This window comes from Hemicordylus capensis, chromosome 5, assembly GCF_027244095.1.
Source record: "Hemicordylus capensis ecotype Gifberg chromosome 5, rHemCap1.1.pri, whole genome shotgun sequence".
In the NCBI taxonomy this organism is placed as follows: domain Eukaryota; kingdom Metazoa; phylum Chordata; class Lepidosauria; order Squamata; family Cordylidae; genus Hemicordylus; species Hemicordylus capensis.
Genome location: NC_069661.1, coordinates 104,554,881 through 104,576,150, shown reverse-complemented (window position 1 = coordinate 104,576,150; position 21,270 = coordinate 104,554,881). Strand labels below are relative to the sequence as shown.

Here is a 21,270-nt window from a genome sequence, read left to right as displayed (position 1 = left end):
ACAGACTGTGATATCTGTATTAGGGATGTGCACAGAACTGGCAGAGTGGGGGAGGTAGAAGGTGGGGGGATAAATTTAAGGGTGGGGGAGGGTGCTCTTACCCCTCCTGCCATGTTTCCCCTGCCAGTGCTACACTTCAAAAGGGTCCAGTGGGGCGGCAGCATACCTCCCTGCCACCCCACTGCCTCGCTGAATCAGAAGTGACAGTAAGCACACAGGGGTAAGAGCACCCTTCCCCGCCCTTAGAGGTATCCCACCCTGCCTTCGAACCAGCCGAACCGCCAGTTGTTTGAACCTGTTCGGAGGCCCGTAAAAGGGCCTCCGGACAGGTTCGTGCACATCCCTAATCTGCATCCCAGTTATTAAACATCTCTAGAGTTATACTTTTAGTTCTGTATTGTATTAACCTACATATGAAATCCAGTTTTAAGCAGGAATGTAGTAAGGTTGGAGTGGGGCTCTGAGACAAAAAGTTAAGATGGGCCCTCCCCTCTTCTTCATAGAGCTGCAAGTGGGAGAGCAAAGAGCAAGGTGTGTCACCCAGCTGGTGGGTACCACCCTTGGACCCAGGCCCATTTGACACAGACACCCCTTGTTCAACTGTAGCTACACCCCTGGTGTTACGCTTGTGTGGTGTCTCACACAAACTGGGTGAAAACCTACTGAGTGAGCAATCTGTCTGTTGCTGTTCGTGTCCACACAGACACTGTGTACCTGATCCCTTTTCCTTATTTAAGGTGGCAAATGGAAAGATCCAAAGCCTACAGGTCATGGTTGAGACTTTGCTGAACAGTGAGAGCAAACTGAAGCAGACTGTTCTCGCTCTAGAGCTGGAGAGGAAAGCATTGCTGGAGAGAGATGGGGAGTTGTACACACACTCGGCAAACCCCAGTGGAAAACCTCTGCTTACCAGGCAACAGCATATGGATTCTGCTAACTGACAGCTGCAGACAGAATAAAGGAAGCAAGTTCTACACATACAAGAAGAGAAGAACCATTTTCTGATGCCACCGTTGGAATCTTTCATATTGTCCATGCCTTACCTTGGTTGAGTGAAATCAAGACTTTGCACAAAACAAAAGTATTACTAGTGGAGGAGACTCCTGATTGTTCATTTCTTAAATCCTTTTGAATGGTCCATATATGCAATATAACAAGCAGAAGAACTTTTATGCTGCCTTGTCATCTCTCTGTTTTTGACTGAACACATGCATATGCTTCACCTACTGCTCACTGTAAACATCTGGAATTCCAGACACCCCAGTAAGTGTTTCTCTACCTAAGGGCTTCATATTGCTTACACATTAAGCATTTAGGAAACTCCCCTCTGAACATCATATGCTGGGGAATTTTGGCACTAGGAACTCCTGAACAGATTCTTTCCCTTTTTTAGGGGATGACTATATATTCATCTGTGATTGAACTCTGTGCATTTGACTCTTCTTTTGGCTGAAGTTGAAGTGGGTTCCATTATCCATAATCACTTTTTAAATCCTTGTGGCCTGAAGACATCAACTTAATAAGCCTCAGGATGCTTTATTTTACCACATAATTTTTGGAGTTACTGTCATTATAAATATATTTTAATTATGCTCTTTTGTTTTCCTTTTGACATCCAACATTATGGCATGGTTAAAGCTCTGATAAAATAGATGAGGATACTACTTTTTTTCTTTCTCTGATGTGCATATTGGTGAAGCCTGAAACTGTTAATGGTGGATCATGCCTTAAAGGGTCATTCTATTTATTTATTTTTCTGATGTGTGGTGTTAGCCTTTCCTTTTTTCTGAGTTGGAATAGACTGTCAATTTCAGTTTCATTATCTTCTTGGACACCAAGCCACCTCTTAAAAAAGCTTGTTCTTAAAATTTTGTCTCCTGAAATTGTGAAGTACTTCCAAGGCTTAGAGATATGAAAGATAGAATAGTTTTATACAAAATAGCTGGTTGATGTTTAACTTTGAACTAAGAGTGCAGTATCTTTCAACAAAGCACATTTGGGATAAAAGCACATTTAAAATATCTTTCCCCCCCCCAAGTAGTTAAAATATGTTTAGGACTGTTAAAAGCACTTCCATTACAATATCCAACAGTAGGTGGCAACACAATAGTTACCATAGAGAAGGGTCAATTAGTATCACCAATTTGTTTTGTTCTAAACAAATTTGATGGCTGGAAATTTATGGGCTCTTACTCAAAATGTCCATGTTCCAACACATAATCAAAAGGGTTTAACATTTTTTCTGACTACAGCATTTGGCTATAAAACTTTTTGGTAAATTCTACTGATCTCACAAAGTCACTATGTGAATATCCAGCTTAGACTGAGGATGGAACACACCATTAAAATCAGTGGACAATTTATCATTGGCTTCCATAGGATGTGGATTGTATTTTCTGGCATATTGGCATTATAGACTTAGACAGATTTCATAGTCATTCCCTCTCCCTCGGGACCTCCAGTTCTGTCAGGGAGCTAGGAACCCCTAACAGAAAATTTTCAGCCAGTTCAGCAGAATTGTAGTTTTTGCAAACTACAATGCACAGGATTCACAGAGGAAGCCAAGAAAGTTAACCTGGCATAAAACTGATGTACTATAGATATATCCCAAGTATCACTTACGTGTTATGAACATGCTTAATTTCTAAGACCAGACTGGTTCCTTGTACTTCTCATGTAAAAGTTGTTTTCACAAAATTCCCTGCTGCTTGTGTGTCCTTGAACATTGGTAATGACAGCCCATTAACCTCTTCTTGTTTAACCTTCCACATTTTAAAATGATTGTTTCAATTTGGTTTCTTTAGAGATTTTATTATATTTTATTTACTATTCTGAGTGCCCAATAATGCATTTTGGATAGAGGCAATAACTGTTATATTGGCTGCTTTAACACTAAAAAGAGAGCAATAATTAAAAAAAAAAGCCTGCCAAATCCATGTTGTGTTGCTTCAAAATTCATGTTAGTGTTCCTGCTGCCCTCCTATGAGAATATAATATACAAATGGAGAACTGAGGAAGGCCATGAACCTGATCCTGAAGCTATCTGGGCAGAAGGCTGGTGAACTTTCTACAGAGATTTCCTCCATCAGGGTGACTTCTCAACAAATCCACTCATCTCCCTCTGTATAGGCCCACCATTGCTTCCAACAGTTTTCAGCCTCTTCCTTTGCTTGTGTGTCCACCCCTTTATAAAAAAAGATAAGGACAGCCCCATGACCTGTGTGGCAGGTACATCAGGGAATCATATTTAGCCAAGCCATATTTACATCCAGCTGGGCTAGATGGAATGAGGCTTCTCTCATAGCACCAAAGAAGCATCCCAATGAATGAAGATACATATTCTTAAGTGCCATTATGTTTGTACTTTAACCTCTGCTCAACTTGTCTAAGATAGGAATTTGTAAGATTTCTCATCTGGATGGGGTACATTAATTTGACTAGCACACCTTCTCAAAACATGAGAGAAAGTATCTGAACTCAGGTGTTCTGAACAAAATGTTTTTCCAAAGGGGTAAAGGCCACTGTTTGCCATGAAAATTTCTGAGAGCAACCACAGAAAGTGTAGATGAACACACATCCTTAAACGCCAATTTAAGTACATTTGGGGAGACTCAATCAACTTCTTATAGCTGCGTATAGCAAAGGTTTAATGATGTGAGTCTTTTGTGCACACTTCACATTTGCCATGGGAACACAGATATATCTGCAGCAAAAGCAATAGCTGCATAAAGTGCAAAGCAGCAGACTATATTCCTAGAGAGGACAACTGGTTTGGCAAGCAATAGCTTTCTGCTTCAGGACAAGATTTGCTGTTTTCTGTTTGTTGCTATGAGCAGTATTCTCCTTGCAGAAATTTCTCCAAATCTGCTAAATTTGCAGATACCCATCTGAAGCAAGGATTGTACAACTTGTATCATGACTTTACTTGCCTGCATGGAATTGTATATTATGTATTTTCTTCTACATGTGTAGAACTGCATTCCTTGGCACCCTGAAATCGAAGGATACAGATTATATGAGTTGGGCAGAGTGAGATTTCTTTTCTTCAAATGGATCCTGAAAAATTAAGGGATTTTATCTGAAAAATTAGTGGGGCTATAGTATTATATGAGGGAGAGGTCTCTAGCTCAATGATATAGCACATATTCTGCATACTGTTTGGAATTTTTGTTTTACACTGTGTCTGCTCTGCAGCTTCTACAGAGAGCCAGGACAGTTTGAGCAGCTGTAATTATGTCTTGTCAGACAAAGAACAAGCAAGACTGAGAACTAGGAACAAACCAACCCTTCTGTTTTAAGGGAGAAAGTAGTCAGGAAGGATTTGGGGAAAGGGAGGGCAATGCTTTAAAGGCAACTTCAGAGCTCCTAATGAGGGGCATGGAGTTTGGGAGCTGTGGCTCCTTTGGGGGAAAGCTAGTGGAATCAGAATGAGCAGAAGAGTTTTGCCACCCAGGCACTGCCTTTGGAAGGCATATATTTATGCTCACAGCATCTTTGCTTTATATAACTTAGAGGGAGGAGCAGCCACTGCACAGGGCTGCCAGGAAACACTCCTTTCATCTAAACAATTTGAAGTAGCAGGAATCCAGCACCTCAAAGCAGGCTTTTTTAGCCTAACCCCAAAGCTAGCCAAGAAATATTTCATAACCATGATGACTCTACAAGCTCTCATTTATGCTACAGGATTTAAAAGGGTTTATTGTGCTGACAAACTGGGACAACTAGTTACTATGCTGACAAAGCGAGATTGGACCTTTAATATATATGCTGCCCTGAGACTGTAGCAAAGTACCAAGCTGTACGGGTTCATGAGAAACTGCATTTCAAATTCCTCTTATTTCCAAAAGAGGAATATTTTCAGTTAGATGATAGCAGAAGCTGCAGCATGTCTAGAAATCACAGTAAGGATTTTATGATATAGCTGATGCAGGATTGTGCTGCTTCAGAGCGCAGGAAGAGGAACTGCTTGGTTGAACGTTCCCCCATATATAAGGTTCCCTAGAAGTGAAAACAAGCATATCGAGGAGAAGCCTGGGATAAAATTCTTCTCCCTAGCTGGCTAACCTTCCACAGGCAGAGCATAGTTTAAACATTTTTCTACGATGGGGCATTTGATGATGCAACTCCCTGCCAGCATTCTGAATTGGTGCATCCTTGGATGGCTGTAGCACATAAATGTACATCAGCCCTAACTTGGGACTGATTTGCTTGCACAATGTGGGGGAAAGAGAGAATTTAGTCCTTCCCAAAACATTATCAGGGTCATTCTTGACCATGATAATTCAGTTTGATCAGGAGTGTCAAACTGCAGCACTCTAGCAGTTGTTAGCCTACAAAGCCCACCATCTCTCGCTACTGGCCACTGTGACTGGGGATGATTGGAGCTGTGGTCCAAAACCAGCTCAAGGGCCACAGTTTGACACCCCTGATTTAGATGGTTTTGGTTCTCTTTGAACAGTGGCTCCCAACCAGGGTTCCTCCAGATGTTGCTGAACTACAACTCCCAGCATCTCCAACTACTATTTATTATTGCTGGGGATGCTGGGAGTTGTAGTTCAGCAACATCTGGAGGAATGCTGGTTGGGAACCAATGGTCTTAGATTGTCATATTAGAGATGCTAGTGAGGTTTGCAAATAAATTTAGTGCTTTTATATTAAAGAATTTCAGGACTTTCCCATACTATGCATTTGCTGTGGGCCAGTCCTGAATGGGCAGATGTTCTTCAAGGTCTGCTCTGATTCTGAAAACATCTGGTTATGGGTGCCAATACCTACAAACATTGTACTAATGATGCAGTTCAAGACACATCATTTTGAAAAAGGCCAAATGTTCCTTCTAAAATTTAGCAAGATGCAAATATACATAGAGACAGAAATCCCATTACCATAAAGCTGTGGCCCGGGTCACATATCATGCCACCACCCACTTCCACCTGCTCTCCAGACATATGGAGACCAAGACTTCAGAGAGTTGGTGGTGCTGGCTGTGTGGGCTTTCCTGAAGAACAGCCTGCACAGTAGAAATGTGCATGGAACCGGTTGGCCTGGTTCAGTTTGAGTCCAGACTGGACTCGAACCTGACCGGGCCAGTTCGGTCCAGCTCCCCCTTGAATCCCCCCAGCTTGGTTCGGAGCGGGGGGGAGGGGTCTGTGGACTTTTTTTGTTTTAAAAAAATCACCTTATTCCCCTTGAGGGAGTTCCTGAAGGCGACGGGGGGTGTGTGTCTGCGGAGGTCCCCCCTCCCCCCCCCAGCTCTCCTTATGGCCCCTTATGGCTGGTTCAGCCAGCTCTTCGTTTTTCAGCCTTCTCCCCTCGGCATGGCGCACGGCCTCCAAAATGGCCACCATGCCAAGGGGAGAAGGCCGAAAACTGGCCTAAGAGTGGCCGAACTGGCTGGAGGGGGCCATAAGAAGAGCCTGTGGGGGGGGAGGAACCTCTGTAGCCTCCAGGAACTCCCCTGAGTTAAAAAAAAAAAAAAGCTGAGTGAACCCCCCGAACATGGGGGGGTGGGGTGTTCGGTCTGGGGTCAGACTGAACGGAGTGGTTCAGTTTGATCCTGAACTGTCAAACCGGTTCACCGTCAAACCGGTTTGTTCACCATCAAGCGCTTGCTGCCTGAAAGCATCTATTCGTCCTTTCTCTCCCTCTCTGGAGGGAGAGAAAGGGAAATAGATGCTTTCAGGCAGCAAACGGTGCCTGAAATAAACAGCAAGTGCTCGCTGGGCTGGGGGGGGCAGGGCGGATGTGGATTGGGCAATCAGGTGTGGATTAGGCAATCAGGTGCTGGTGCAAGCACCTAATGTGTTGGTTTTTCCCATTTATAACCCGCTTTTACTCCAAAAGCTCAGAGGAATGCATGGTTATGTTTATCCTTGCAACAACCCCGTGAGAGAGGTCAGGCTGAGAGATAAGAGGCTGACACAGAGTCACCTGTAATTTTCATGGCTTGAATGGGGATCTGAACTTGGGTTTCCCCAGCCCTAGTCCAACCCTCTAACCACTACACGCAACCGTTTCCTCAACCACCCTCTTTCCTCAAACATCCTCCTCCCCCCACCCCCCGCTCCTGGGTAAATTAAAAGATTTTTTCCCCCCAACTGTATCAGTTGATCTGCTACAACATGGATGGGGCTACTGTCTGTTCATTTGCAAAAGAAATATTCAATTTCACTTTCAGTGACAGAGAAGCTATATAATAGTGAACAGAAATCAATATTTCTTTTGGAATGGATGTACTCATGCCTGATAAATATTTACTCTGTACTCATGCCTGGTAAATCTTTAACACAATACAAGCATTTCACCTTCCATTGAAAGATGGGTGTCAGATGTTTGGATGGGGGGGGGCGGAATTTCAGTGCTTGCCCTAGGCGCTATTTTCCCTAGATACGCCCCTGGGTTGCAGAGAAGCTAAATGAGTTCTTTGCGCCCGTCTTCAAGGCTGAGGATTCTGAGCATATACCTGTTCTTGAACCAGGCTTTTTGGGGATGGAGGCTAAAGAACTGAGTCAGATAGAAGTGACAAGAGTTGATGTTCTAAACTGTCTGGAAAAATTGAAGACTAGCAAATCGCCAGGGCCAGATGGCATCCATCCAAGAGTCCTTAAAGAACTCAATTGTGAATATGCCAACCTCCCTGCAAAAATATATAACTTATCCATACAATCAGGCTCTGTACCAGAGGACTGGAAAATAGCAAATGTAACACCAATTTTTAAAAAGGGATCTGGAGGCGATCCAGGAAATTACTGGCCAGTTAGCTTAACGTCTGTTCCAGGCAAACTGATGGAAAGCATTCTCAAGGATAAAATTATAAAGCACATAGAACAACAGGCCCTGCTGGGGGAGAACCAGCATGGCTTCTGCAAAGCTAAATCTTGCCTCACGGACATTTTGGAATTGTTTGGGAGTGTCAGCACATGTGTGTGGATAAAGGTGATCCAATTGATGTAGTATACCTGGACTTCCAAAAAGCTTTTGAGATTTTGCTAATATAATGCCCTTATACAAAACTATGGTGCGGTCTCACTTGGAGTACTGCATACAATTCTGGTCACCACATCTAAAGAAGGGCATTCTAGAATTGCAAAAGCTGCAGAAGAGGGCAACCAAGATTATCAGGGGCCTAGACGACCTTCCTTATGAGGCAAGACTACACCTGGGGCTATTTAGTTTAGGGGGGAAATGACTGCAGGGAGACATGATAGAGGTCTATAAAATCATGCATGGTGTGGAGAAAGTGGAGAGAGATATTTTGCTCCCTCTCACATAACACTAGAACCAGGGGTCATCCCATGAAATTGATTGCCACAACATTTAGGACCAACAAACGGAGGTATTTTTTCACATAACACATAATCAGCTTGTGGAATTCTCTGCCACAAGATGTGGTGACAGCCAACAACCTGGATGGCTTTAAGAGGGGTTTGGATAACTTCATGGAGGAGAGGTCTATCAACAGCTACTAGTTGGAAGGCTATAGGCTACCTCCAGCCTCAAAGGCAGGATGCCTCTGAGTAGCAGTTGCAGGGGAGTAAGAGCAGGTAAGAGGGCATGCCCTCAACTCCTGCCTGTGGCTTCCAGCAGCATCTGGTGGACCACTGTGTGAAACAGGAAGCTGGACTAGATGGGCCATGGGCCTGATCCAGCTAGGCTGTTCTGATCTGGTGAGCCACTGTGTGAAACAGGATGCTGGACTAAACAGGCCTTGGGCGTGATCCAGCAGAGCCTTTCTTATGTTCTAATAATAGTTTTTATTTTCAGAGAAAGAATTGGCTTTTCCTCCTTTCAGCTTCAACCCAGCCACAAAAACCTGCAGCTCTTTTTCTCCACCTCCAGACACACACACAGAGAGAAACACATTTTGGAGGTAGCAGTAGCACTATCAGATCACCTTTGCTCCTCTTATAATGTTACAGCTGGCTTCAGCTGTAGATGATCAGACACAAATTGTGCCAGTTACTATAGTTCATTATCTGATGAAATATATCTCATCAGCTCAGGTCACCATTATAAGGCATTCTGCCCTTGATGGCAGTATTCCCTGTTTTCTGTCTTTTTACTTTCCAAAATTTTTGATCTATTGATTAGTTTCCTAAGCTGACTAGTTATATAGTGCCTTTAGCCAAGCCATTTAACATGAGGGATGACAGCCTATTTGCTTTTGTAATGACTCACCCTCCCCCCCGCCCCCACATGAAGTTTTTTAACCCTGTCCAGTGAATTCGCAACTAGGAAATCCTCCTTAGTTTCCAGACACAGCATGACTTGTCCTGTTTCTCCAGATTTATTTACATAAGCTATTGTGAGTTGAATGAATGTCTCACATTATTCCCACCTGGAGACTATTTCTCATGAATTTCCAGCACAGAACCTTCTGTTTTAGTATATTATCCCTAGAGGGACTTTAGCTCGGAAACACAGGAAGCCTTCTGGTTGTGATGGTTGTCTAGGCCTCTTCACAGGTGTGTTACTTTTGATTCCTCTGAGGAGATTACTACTCTCTAGCTGAGACAAGGAGAATGTTAATGATTTCCACTAGGCAGGATGAATTTTAACTATAATGCAATTTCACAGCTTTGGTTATCTCAGGGTAGCCTATTTTATAGCAGGCAATGCCAGAACTTGTTGAATGTTTGTATCTTCAGGCTGATTTCCAATTTAATCATCATATTCCACAGGTAAAATATTTTTGCTGAGTTGTCTGTGATGATATCTTCTTTTGTCTGGGGTTGTGTATATAAACATCCTTGACGCCTGTATGTGTCTGCCAGAAATATTCCAGCTTATGTAGGGTGCAGAACAATGCAAATGGTGTACAGGAAGATGTTTACCACAGTTAATGTTCCCGTTCCATGTAGTTGCACGTTTGTGCTTTTAACTTCTCTACCAGAATCTCATCTAACTGATGAAACGGCCTTCTACTGAGTCAGACCTACAAACCATAAACACGTACATCATACTCATGAAGTGAACCGGATAAAGGAAGTACCACTACCTCACTCCTTTTAGGAAGAAGATGAACAACAGGAAAAGAGACTGCATAGTACTCAATTGGTCCATCTTATTAAGTATTTTATACTCTGACCTGGCTCTTCAGGACCTCAGGTAGAAACTACCTGAGATTCTTTAACTGGTGCTAAGGGCTGAAACTGAGAATTTATTCATTCAAAGCTAGGGATGTGCATAAAACCGGTTCTCCCGGTTCGGTTCGGGTCCGAACCGGGTCCGGACCGGACCGGGGTGGTTCGGTTTTGGTTTTGCCAGACCACCCCCCCGGTCCGGTTCGGTTTCGAACCGGTTCGGATCCGAACCGAACCGGTTCGGATCACAAAAAGTGGCTGGTTTTGAAGGGGACATTGTGTTCTACCTGCCACCCAAATTTCAAGTCGATTGGACCTTCCTCTGATTTTTTACAAATTTTTTTCAAAAAATAAATTTTTGCCCATAACTCACAATGTGGAGCCCTTAGGGGCAAAAAAGCTGGGGTGGGTGGTAGCCACCCATGGGTGTCCTCCACCCCAAAAATCCCAAGGCAATTGGTGGCTCCTAGTATTATTGGTGAATTTCTGAAGAAAATTTTTTTTCCCATTGGCTAGAATGGGGGTTCGGGGCTGCCCCAGACCCACCTCTGTGGGGTGGCAGCACCCCCAAAGTGGGTCCGGGGCCATGGCAAAAATGCCCTCAGTCCCTCCCAGCAATCCCCGTAGAGATAGGAGTGATGGTTCTGTTGTTTTTCTGAGGTATTCTGAGTGTAGATTCTATGATAGCTTATGAGATTTCCAATGAGACACCATGAATCCACTCTCATTTGCTATCACAGAATCCACACTCACTCAGAACACCTCAGAAAAACAACAGAACCATCACTCCTATCTCTACGGGGATTGCTGGGAGGGACTGAGGGCATTTTTGCCATGGCCCCGGACCCACTTTGGCGGTGCTGCCACCCCACAGAGGCGGGTCTGGGGCAGCCCCGAACCCCCATTCTAGCCAATGGAAAAAAAATTTTCTTCAGAAATTCACCAATAATACTAGGAGCAACCCAACAATTGCCACCCCATCTTTTTGGCCCCTCTCTCTGGGCGCCCTAACACGTAACACCTAGTCAGTCCATCTTAATGCCTACCTACTACCACCACTCCTATCCAAGCAAGTAAGAGGAGGACACTCAGAGAGACAACACCCACTCTCTGATCTAACAAAAAGGCCACTGCTGTGCTGCCTGCCAGCACAGCAGCAGCAGCGGAGCAGCACACTAAGCACAAGAGCAGCACACACAGAGAAGAAGCAGGAGGCGGAGCAGCAGAGCAGCAGACCTGCCGCTCTGCATGATGGGTGACGTGATGCCCAAAGGAACCACCGCCTCACTCAGTGCCTGCCACTGACTAGGCCCGACAGACAGAAGCCAGCCAACCTGCTCTGCTCTGCTCTGATGCTCCCCATGGATGATGCACACACACCCTACATCTGCATCCCAATGACCAGACCAGACCAGACCAAGTGCGCAGAGTCAGCACAGGCCAGCAGCCACCAGCCCAGCAACAACAACAGCTACTACTGCTACCACCACAACCAGTGTTGCCGCTACAATAACATTCCCAGTCCAGTCACGCGCGCCACAGCCTGAGCCTAGCACACAGCCAACAGCTGCTGCCAGCCAGTGCCTGGCAAGCCCAGCCAACATGAGGAGGAGAGAGCTAACAAGTAGACGGCGCACGCACATCACCAACCCATCACGACGGCGCAACTGCAAGGGGAGAGGGCACAATTACAGGCAGGAGGAGGAGGAGGAGGAGGAGGAGGAGGAGGCGGGCGAGGCAATCCTAGCACAGATTTGAAAGTTTAAAATCCACCAGGACATCTTCTAGAATCTAGACTTCTGTTTTTTCTACCACCAGCTGTAGTGTCTAGTTAGTCAGTGTGCTGTGCAGCTGAGCTGAGCTGAGCTGAGCTGCATGTGAGGAAGGGTGATTGTAGCTAGTTCTTTAGTTTCAGCAGACTGAGCATTGAGCATGGGCAGTGGCCTTGGGAAGCAACACAATTACACGACACTCACCTGCTGCTGCTGGTTCTAGAAGTTGCCTCTTCTCGTCTTCACCTCTTCGTGTGTGTGTGTGTGTGTGTGTGCAGTGAGTGCATGCCTTTTGCCTTGCTGGAAAGAAATGCTTCTCTGGTCCACCACCACATATCTGCTCAAGGACACAGAGGCCCAAGGCAGAGGTGGTGGCACCAGTGTGAGTGCATGTGTGCTGGTGGTGTTTGCCACCACAGGTGTTTTGTGTGTGTATGTGTGCGCTGCTAGCTAGGAGGGGGGAGGGAGGCAGGGAGGGAGGCTGGGAGGCAGGGGGGAGGAAAGGGGAGGGGGAGAGGGATGTAGAGGGGATTGAAGGGGGGAGGGTCCGGCTCAGAGTTGGTCAGCCACATATTTGTGCACACACGTGCTCACGTGTGTGCTTCGGTGGGAGAGACCAGACTCTCATCATCTGCCAGACCGGGGTTGGGGGCAGGTGAGGCGGTGGTGGGCTGGAAGGGAGGGAGGATGGAAGGTGGTGAAGAGGAAGGGGAGAGGATGAGAGGGGAAGGATGGAGGGAGGCATGGGGGGGAGGAAAAAAAACATGTAGACAGACACACACCACACTACACACAGAAAGCATCCACACACAGAGACAGTGCTAGGCATCCATTCACACAGACAGACAGACAGACAGACACACAACAGGAAGAGACAGACTGAGCCTGCACCACACACACACACACAGACCCAATTCCCCCCCTGCACAGTTATCAATCAATATGTTGTGTTGGCAGCCAGTTCATTGCTATTCTGATGGTTTTGGGTTTTTTGCCATCAGCCAACATCAACAGTGACCACAATCAAGATGAACATAAGATGATAATAATTCATTCGTTTCATTTCAAAAAATCACCCAATCATCTTCTCCATGTAAACCAAGCCCCCCACACATGATTTCTGGTGACATTTTCAATAAAATCAATTCATTTGGCATTCATCATTTTGTTCTCCCTTTGTCACCTTTTTTTCTTTCTTTTGCATAATTTTGAGGCTTGATTGTGACATGGGGTTTTTAAAGAAAAAATTATTTACATGTTTATTTACATACAGTATTTACATATCTACACTGCATTTTTGAACGTATACCCGCCGCTGCCGCTAAGTCTAGTACTCCGTGGGCTGTGCTACTTTGGGGGGGTGTGCCGTGCCCACGCCAGGTCCCCAAATGCTGACAGGTGGATAGATAAAGGGCCTGTGCTGGTCAGCATTGGGTTTCTTTTTAGGTGGGCGTGGGCATTGTAAACATCTGGCCAGTCGCAGCACTACAACTACTACTACAACTGCATCTCTGTGTGGGCACACTACACGCTGCGACTGGCTGGCACGGCTCAGCATCTGTCACGTCAGCTCAGCTAGAGGTGGAAGGGGGGAGGGTAGGGATAAGCACAGAGTTCGAGCCAGGCAGGTGACCAACCATGGGGCAACCCACGGTAATCACTCGCCCGTCTCAAACTGCAGCTTGGGGTAGCCCAACAGGGGGAGGTTCACCTTAAGGAAGACCAGCTGCTCCACCAGACCAGGGTCCAAGCGGGAGCGAGAGGGTGTCACCACGTCCCCGGCACGTGAAAACACCCGCTCGCTCTGGACACTGGTTGGGGGGCAGGAGAGGAGGCGCACAGCCACCACCGCCAGGTCCGGCCAGACTTGGCGGCGGCTCGCCCAGAACTGTGCGCAGTCCACGCCGTCTCCCTCCACAGGCTCCTCCAAGTACTGCGCAACGCATTGCTCAGCACTGGAGGGGGGCCTGGCAGGTCGAGCCTCCCGCATACCAGGCATGGCGCCATAGCAGAACCGCTGAAACCACTGGGCGGATCTCGAGTCGGTAGCAAATGGCTGCTGCGATGGCGCCGCCTGGGATGCCGCGCTGCTGGACTGGGAAGAGGGAGGGGAAGGGGAAGCTGACGCCGGCTGGCCGCCCATGCTGCTGCTGGGTGCGGGTTGGGCCGCGAGGGCTGCCCCCGCACCACTACCAACACCCTGGTCTCTGCGGGCCCTAGCGGCCTCCTCCTCCCTAACCTTCTCGACCAGGATGCCCTTCCACCTGGGCAAGTCGTCGGCACTCACGGCATTGCCCTTGAGGGCTGGGTGACAGAGACAAGCGAGGACATACTCCTCCCTGTCTCCCAGCACATCAACGAGCCGCTTGTCAACCCCAGACCTCAGCCTCCCAGCCAGAGCACGACCCTCTGGCGTGGTCAGAGAGATATGGAGTCCACCCATCAGCTTCTCGAGACCAACAGCTGTGGGCAGCGCTTGGCTCAAGGGAGTGGTGTCGCCACACAAGCCCTTCGTGGCAAGCTGGAAGGGCTCGAGTGCCGACACCGCCTCGGACATCTGCTTCCACTCTGCGTTCGAGAAGTCGCAGACATCCAAGGACTCGTCCCTCGCCAGGGCGACAAGGGCTCTCTCCTGCTCCAACAGGCGCTGGAACAGGAGGAAGGTGGAGTTCCACCGCGTCTCCACATCCGTAGGGATGAGATGGCGAGGAAGGCCAAGGTCATCCTGCTTCTGGCGAAGCAGTCTCCTGGACTTCTCGCTGCGGTGGAAGTGGGCGGCCAGCTTGCGGGACTTATCCACAAGCGTAGCCGTGGCAGCAACAGCACCTGCGATGGGGCGGGCCCCCTTCTCCTGGGACGCCCTCAGCTCCTTAAGGCCAAGGGCGTCCCTGACGGTCAGATGGAGCGTGTGTGCCATACACCGTATGTTCACACAGTCCATGACTGTCTCGACAGCGGCGGTAACGTTGGCTCCATTGTCGGTGACAATGAAGCCGCGGGAGAGGTGTGGACACCCGCCAATCCACTCCTCTATCTGGCGGTCGAGTACGGCCGCCACCTCCTCCGCGGTGTGCCTCGTGTCCATCGTCTCCACGTGCAGGACGGCCCACCTGTGCCGTAGTGCATCGGGAGCCGCGCCGGACCCGGAAGCATCGCCCGCGGAGGTCCCCTCACTCTCCGGTCCCCACCAGTGGGCAGTGAGGGCCAGGAAAGAAGCGTGCATCCCACTGACACTGGTCCAGAGGTCAGTCGTGAAATGCACGCTTGTCCCGGCCGGAGCTGCACGCAGCTCGGCCGACACGAGCTCCCTGCACCGGCGGTACAGGGAGGGGACCACGTTCCGGCTGAACGTCGTCCTTGAGGGGATGACGTATTCGGGAGCCAGGTATTGGAGAATACGGCGGAAGCCGTTGTTCTCGACCACCTGAAACGGCTGGTCATCGGTGGAAATCATCTCCCCTATGAGGCGGGTGAGGTGATGATGGTCCACGCGAACAATACGCTGGCTGCCCGAGGACTGCGTCCACCGCTGGACGGGCAGTGTAGCCTGCCTGCTGGCTGGCACACTGCCGCTGCCCGCCCTAGTGGCAGATGCACAAGGCGCACTAGCGCTGCCAGCCTGTCCCCTGAGACCTGGGTGGTGACGCTCTAGGTGTCTCCACATAGGCGTCGTACCCAGGTGCGCAGGGTCCCTTCCACGGCTGACAAGCATCCTGCAGTGGACACAGCGGGCGTGGAATGGGGCATCTTGAGGGACCTCAAAATGCACCCATGCACCACTGCCCTTGGCCTCCTGCGCCCTGGGCGCCGTCCTAGGCCGTTTCTCGCAGGGTGGCTGCAGTCCTAGGGGGGGGGCGGCCGCCGCTGCCTGCCCACTGCTGCCACCCAACCCGCCCCTTCCGCCCTCCACAGCGGAGGAAGGGCCCGGCTCAACTGGCATCGGAGAGGCAGGCCTCTCCTCCACCACCTCGCCAGACCGCTCCCCACCAGAGTGTCGGGCTTCACGAGGGGGGGCCCCACTGAGCGGCGAAAGGATAGGGGGAAGGGGCCCCAGAGGGAGGGAGAACCTGGCTGCATCGCTGCCAGCCGCACGGTCCTCACCGCCCTCTACCTGCTCTTCCAACTCCACAGTCTCCTCCACCTCAACAACTGGCGGTAGCTCAGCAGCACCTGGTGCCGCCGGCGAGGAGGGACCCGCCACAGCCCTAACAGTGCCTCTGCCTCTGCCGCGATTGGCGGCAGCAGGCGTGGGGAACTGAATCCTGCGCACCAAAGATGGGGCCGGAGCAAAGAATTCTCCAATGGGGAGAACTGGGGTGTCCTCAGGCTCCCCGCGTCCTCTCCCTCCCCGTGCCGCAGGCGCACCCCGCACCTGGCCTCTCCCACCTCTGCCTGCCAGCCTTGAGCGAGCCCTGCCCGCCACACGGCGCTCAGACATGCTGCTAGGTCAGAAGGAGGGAGACTTTAGGAGGAAGGCCAGACAGGGTCAAAAAAATAATTTGGAGGGGCTTAGGGGCCAAAAAAAAGGCAGCTGATTTGGAGGCGGCGGGGGGGAAGTTTGTTTTCAAAAAAGGAAGCCAATTGGGGGGAAAGGAAGACTTTTTGATATGGGGGGGGAAGCCAATCGAAGTGAGGGGGAGGGTGTCCTTTTTGAATTTGGGAGTCAACCACCAAGCCAATTGGGGAGATGGGTCTGGGAGGGGTTTTTTTTAGAAAAATAGGGGGTTAAAGGGTGGAACCCCGGTGTGGGAGGGTGGCACGGGCAGTTGGGTGGAGTAGTTGTGGTGTGGGTGGCAAGTTTTTAGCTTTTTGGGGGGGGGAGAGTGGATGGGGGGAGGGCACAGCACCTACCGGGGGTGGGGGAGGGATGCAGTCAACGCTTGGGAACCTGCAGATCAAAGGAGGAAACCCTTATTTAGTGAACTGGAACACAAAGTGTGGGTTCTGGGGGGTGGTTCTCAAGTAATGCTCCTGTGGGGGGAGCATCAAACTCAATGCAGCCTATTTAGTGACTCTAAATTGCACACAACCAAAACCAGAACCCAGTCACACCAACACAGAGGTTGAACCCACCCACTCTGTGACTCTGCCTGCCCAATGCCATGGCAAGCAAGCAGCAGCAAACACTTGATGGCAGCCTCATGGATTGAACATCATGATCATCATCATACGTGTGTATTGGCCCAGCATGTAGTGGCAGCATCAGAGCCCAGCCAGGACCCCACTCAGACTGCCCCAGAGGCAAGGAAGCACTCTGGCATGGCATGGGCCCAGCATGTAGTGGCAGCATCAGAGCCCAGCCAGGACCCCACTCAGACTGCCCCAGAGGCAAGGAAGCACTCTGGCATGGCATGGGCCCAGCATGTAGTGGCAGCATCGCATCAGAACCCTGGACCCCACTCAGACTGCCCCAGAGGCAAGGAAGCACTCTGGAAGGCACCTGTTCAAAAACCACCTGCAAGACGCATGCAATGCAACGCAACACACAGCAGCAATTTCTTTACTGGGCATGGGCATGAAGACACAAGTTTTACAACAGTACATCTCCTCTCCAAGGTTCCCTCCCTCCTCCCCACACCCAAATGCATTTCAGAATAGGGGTGTCCCTATTTAAAACCGCCAGCTAGGGAGAGAAAGGGGCAACAAAAGGTGCACAATCGCACACGCACTAACCCCTCTTCTTCCGGTCCTTCTCCTGCCACTCACTGCTGGTCACGGATTCGCCGCCGCCAGCCAGCCACCCTGGGCTGAGACACAGCAGGGCGGCCACACGAGGCACACAGGCAACCGGGGTAGTTCAACAACGATGGAGGGGCAGAAGTGAGGAGACAACACTATTTGTGTCGCTCAACTCACCCCCAAGCAGAGACAAAATCAACCAAAAACTATAAAAAGAAAAAAAAAACCGATGGCAGCCGCCAGGTGGGTAGGCTACTGTGTGCGGCTGCAGCTGTGGGAGAGGAGGTGGAAAGTGAAGGGGAGCAGAGAGAGAAAAGACTAAGAGAGAGAGAAAAGAGAGGGGGGGCAGGGACAAAGAGAAAGAGAGGAGAGAGAGAGAAAAGAAAGAGAGAGAGAGGAGAAAGAGAGATGATAGAGAGAAAGAGGAGAGAGGAGAAGCGCAGCGCAGCAGGGAGGGGGGATTCAGGTGTGGGGGGAGGACACAGCAGTAGCAGCGGTCCAAAGAGGTGGGGGGAGCAGAGAGGGTGTGTGTGGTTGGGGGCTAGTGTGTGGCAGGGGGCCTGGGGTAAGTGGAGAGAGTCGGGGGCAAGGAGGAAAAGAGGTGGGGTGGGGGGAGCAGAGAGGGTGTGTGTGGTTGGGGGCTAGTGTGTGGCAGGGGGCCTGGGGTAAGTGGAGAGAGTCGGGGGCAAGGAGAAAAAGAGGTGGGGTGGGGGGAGCAGAGAGGGTGTGTGTGGTTGGGGGCTAGTGTGTGGCAGGGGGCCTGGGGTAAGTGGAGAGAGTCGGGGGCAAGGAGAAAAAGAGGTGGGGTGGGGGGAGCAGAGAGGGTGTGTGTGGTTGGGGCTAGTGTGTGGCAGGGGGCCTGGGGTAAGTGGAGAGAGTCGGGGGCAAGGAGGAAAAGAGGTGGGGTGGGGGGAGCAGAGAGGCTGTGTGTGGTTGGGGGCTAGTGTGTGGCAGGGGGCCTGGGGTAAGTGGAGAGAGTCGGGGGCAAGGAGAAAAAGAGGTGGGGTGGGGGGAGCAGAGAGGGTGTGTGTGGTTGGGGGCTAGTGTGTGGCAGGGGGCCTGGGGTAAGTGGAGAGAGTCGGGGGCAAGGAGAAAAAGAGGTGGGGTGGGGGGAGCAGAGAGGGTGTGTGTGGTTGGGGCTAGTGTGTGGCAGGGGGCCTGGGGTAAGTGGAGAGAGTCGGGGGCAAGGAGGAAAAGAGGTGGGGTGGGGGGAGCAGAGAGGCTGTGTGTGGTTGGGGGCTAGTGTGTGGCAGGGGGCCTGGGGTAAGTGGAGAGAGTCGGGGGCAAGGAGAAAAAGAGGTGGGGTGGGGGGAGCAGAGAGGGTGTGTGTGGTTGGGGCTAGTGTGTGGCAGGGGGCCTGGGGTAAGTGGAGAGAGTCAGGGGCAAGGAGGAAAAGAGGTGGGGTGGGGGGAGCAGAGAGGGTGTGTGTGGTTGGGGGCTAGTGTGTGGCAGAGGGGTGTTGGGGGGAAGGGGAGGGGGCAACAACAAACAGCAAAGGAGAAACTGGAACAACTCGGGCAGCAGCAGCGATTAGGCTGGATGGGGTGGTTGGGGGAGGAGCTGGGCCTGGGCTAGGGTAGGGTCTGGGAGGAGGGAGGGTGGGGGGGGCAGGCAGGGGGGGGAGGAGGAGGAGGAGGGTAGCAAAATATATAAAGCAATATATATCAAGAGAACACAAGCCAGAAGTTTAAAAAAAAAATTAAAAGAAAGACTATAACCAGCAGAAAAAACTTGGGGGTGTGGGTGTGGGGAGGGGGAACCAAACACAGACTCTGAGGGGGGCCACTAAGTGAACAGAGACAATGAAACCACAATTGCTGCAAATTAATAATAGCAAATGAATAAGTGGAACCAAGCAAAGAAAACTGGACTCGGTTTGGCAGCAGCAAACTTGGGAGAAGGCTGGATGGGGTGGGGTTGGGGTGGGGTGTGGTTGGACTTGGAGGGGCAAGTTTGGAGCAGGGAACCAAAACTGATTATATGGGACAACAAGAAACAACAACAGAATCCTCTGGGGGTGGGGGGGAGGGATTCAGGGAACCAACTCGCAGGGCAGCAGCAGTCAGCAGAAACAAACAAAATGGTACAATTTAAGCAAAACCAGCAAGCAATATATAACTGAAACCAATGGAATGCAATGTGAAAATCAAAAAGTTGGACAACAACAAGGCAGGACAAAGAGCAATAATTAATGGAAGAAGATTTAAAGCAATGAGGATGCAGTGGGTGGGAGTGGGGGAGGGGGAGGGTAGGCCCAAAGGATGAGAAGGGAAAGGGGGGGGAGGGGGGGGAGAAAAGCAGACAGACAAGGAACAGGGAAAATTGGGGGAAATTAAGAAGAAAGTAAAGTGAAGTAACACACAGTATACAGACAAGAGACAGACAGAGAGAGGAGACACACAGAGAGTCACAAAGGGCAGGTGGACAAAGGATTAGACAGAGCACACACAGAGAGACACAGGACACAGTCAGGACTCACAGAGACACCAGAGCAGCCAGCAAAGGGCAAGCAGGTCTCAGAGATGATCCCACAACTGCAGCCAAGAGAAGTTTCCAGAGAAGAGGCTTGGGTTTATATAGGTTTGAAATTCCCTCCTTTGGGAGCCCCCACCTTTGCACTCCCCCCACGGCCAACAGGGTGCCAGCTCTCAACAGTGCAACAGCCAAGCAGCCTACCAGACCAAAGGACTCATTCTGGCCAATCAAGGATCAATAGCGCAGCCAATACAATGCCTGGAAATAGCATCACAAAATGGATGCAAGGAGGAGCAAAAGTTTCGGGAAGGAGACACAAAATGGAGGACACACTTTAAAGAGACACTGAGTGAGACTCAATTTCATTCCCGAACCGGTTCGGGAAACCCGAGCCGGTTCGGTACCGAACCGGCTCGAATTCGGTCCGGCTCGGTCCCCGGGAGGGCCCGATTCGGTCCGGGATCGAGCCGCCGGATCCGGACCGGTTCGGACGAACCGGTCCGGATCCGAACCGAACCGCACATCCCTATTCAAAGCATGTGTTCTCGCATGCAGGCAATGCCAGAACTGTGTTCTGTCTTATTCTGTTTCCTCACCTTTACTCCATATCCTTGCTTCCTACTGGCAGAGGTGAGGAAACATAGCACAATGGTGTCAGAACATGGGGAAAGTAGAACTAGAAGTAACAGGGCAGGAGCAGGACGCAACTGCCATCTTCAGTAGTAGTCAATGTTTCTTGCAATGTTGTGGGATTTCCCCACAGCTGCTTGAACAATGGGTGCTTGTGGTCAACTGCATATGCCTGATTCATACAACCAGTTCATTATGTACAAAAGCTTTTATGGATCTGAAGACCAACTGAAATTGAGTGTACCACCATTAAGATTGATTGTGGATCAAAGGCATTATAATTCAACAGAAAGGAATTCTCTTTACTTTGAAGCTAAGAAAACTCATTTCTTCTTTTTAAAAAAGTTTCAACTTCAAATCTTAACCAAAATGGGGTGGGGTGGGGAAAATCTTCTGTCAGCTTTTGCTTTAAAAAGAAGTAGGAAGTATGTTTGTCAAAGGGAATCATACCAAAAAAGCATGTCATAGGGAAGGAGGAAATGAGAGTTTAAGAACCAAATGTAACCAAGAATGTTCTGCTACTCGCACATTTAGCCACTGGTGGTGTCATGGCCAAAAGAGAAAATGTGCACAATAAATGCATACAGGCTATTCATGTCCCCTTGTGGAATTCTCTTGAGGCACCATTTCAT

The 21,270-nt window shown here is 49.8% G+C and overlaps 1 protein-coding gene across 17 annotated transcripts in view; it reads left to right on the top strand.

The window, feature by feature from the left end:
• The window catches only part of TBC1D1 (TBC1 domain family member 1), a 161,936-nt gene extending 159,004 nt beyond the window's left edge, over window positions 1–2,932 (top strand). For all 17 annotated transcript variants that reach the window (XM_053253929.1, XM_053253932.1, XM_053253933.1 and 14 more), the window contains one exon: window positions 738–2,932. In XM_053253929.1, coding sequence (XP_053109904.1) covers window positions 738–941 — 204 coding nt within the window. In that variant the 3' untranslated portion in view covers window positions 942–2,932. The remainder of the gene's footprint in view (window positions 1–737) is intronic.
• Window positions 2,933–21,270: the final 18,338 nt, after the last annotated feature.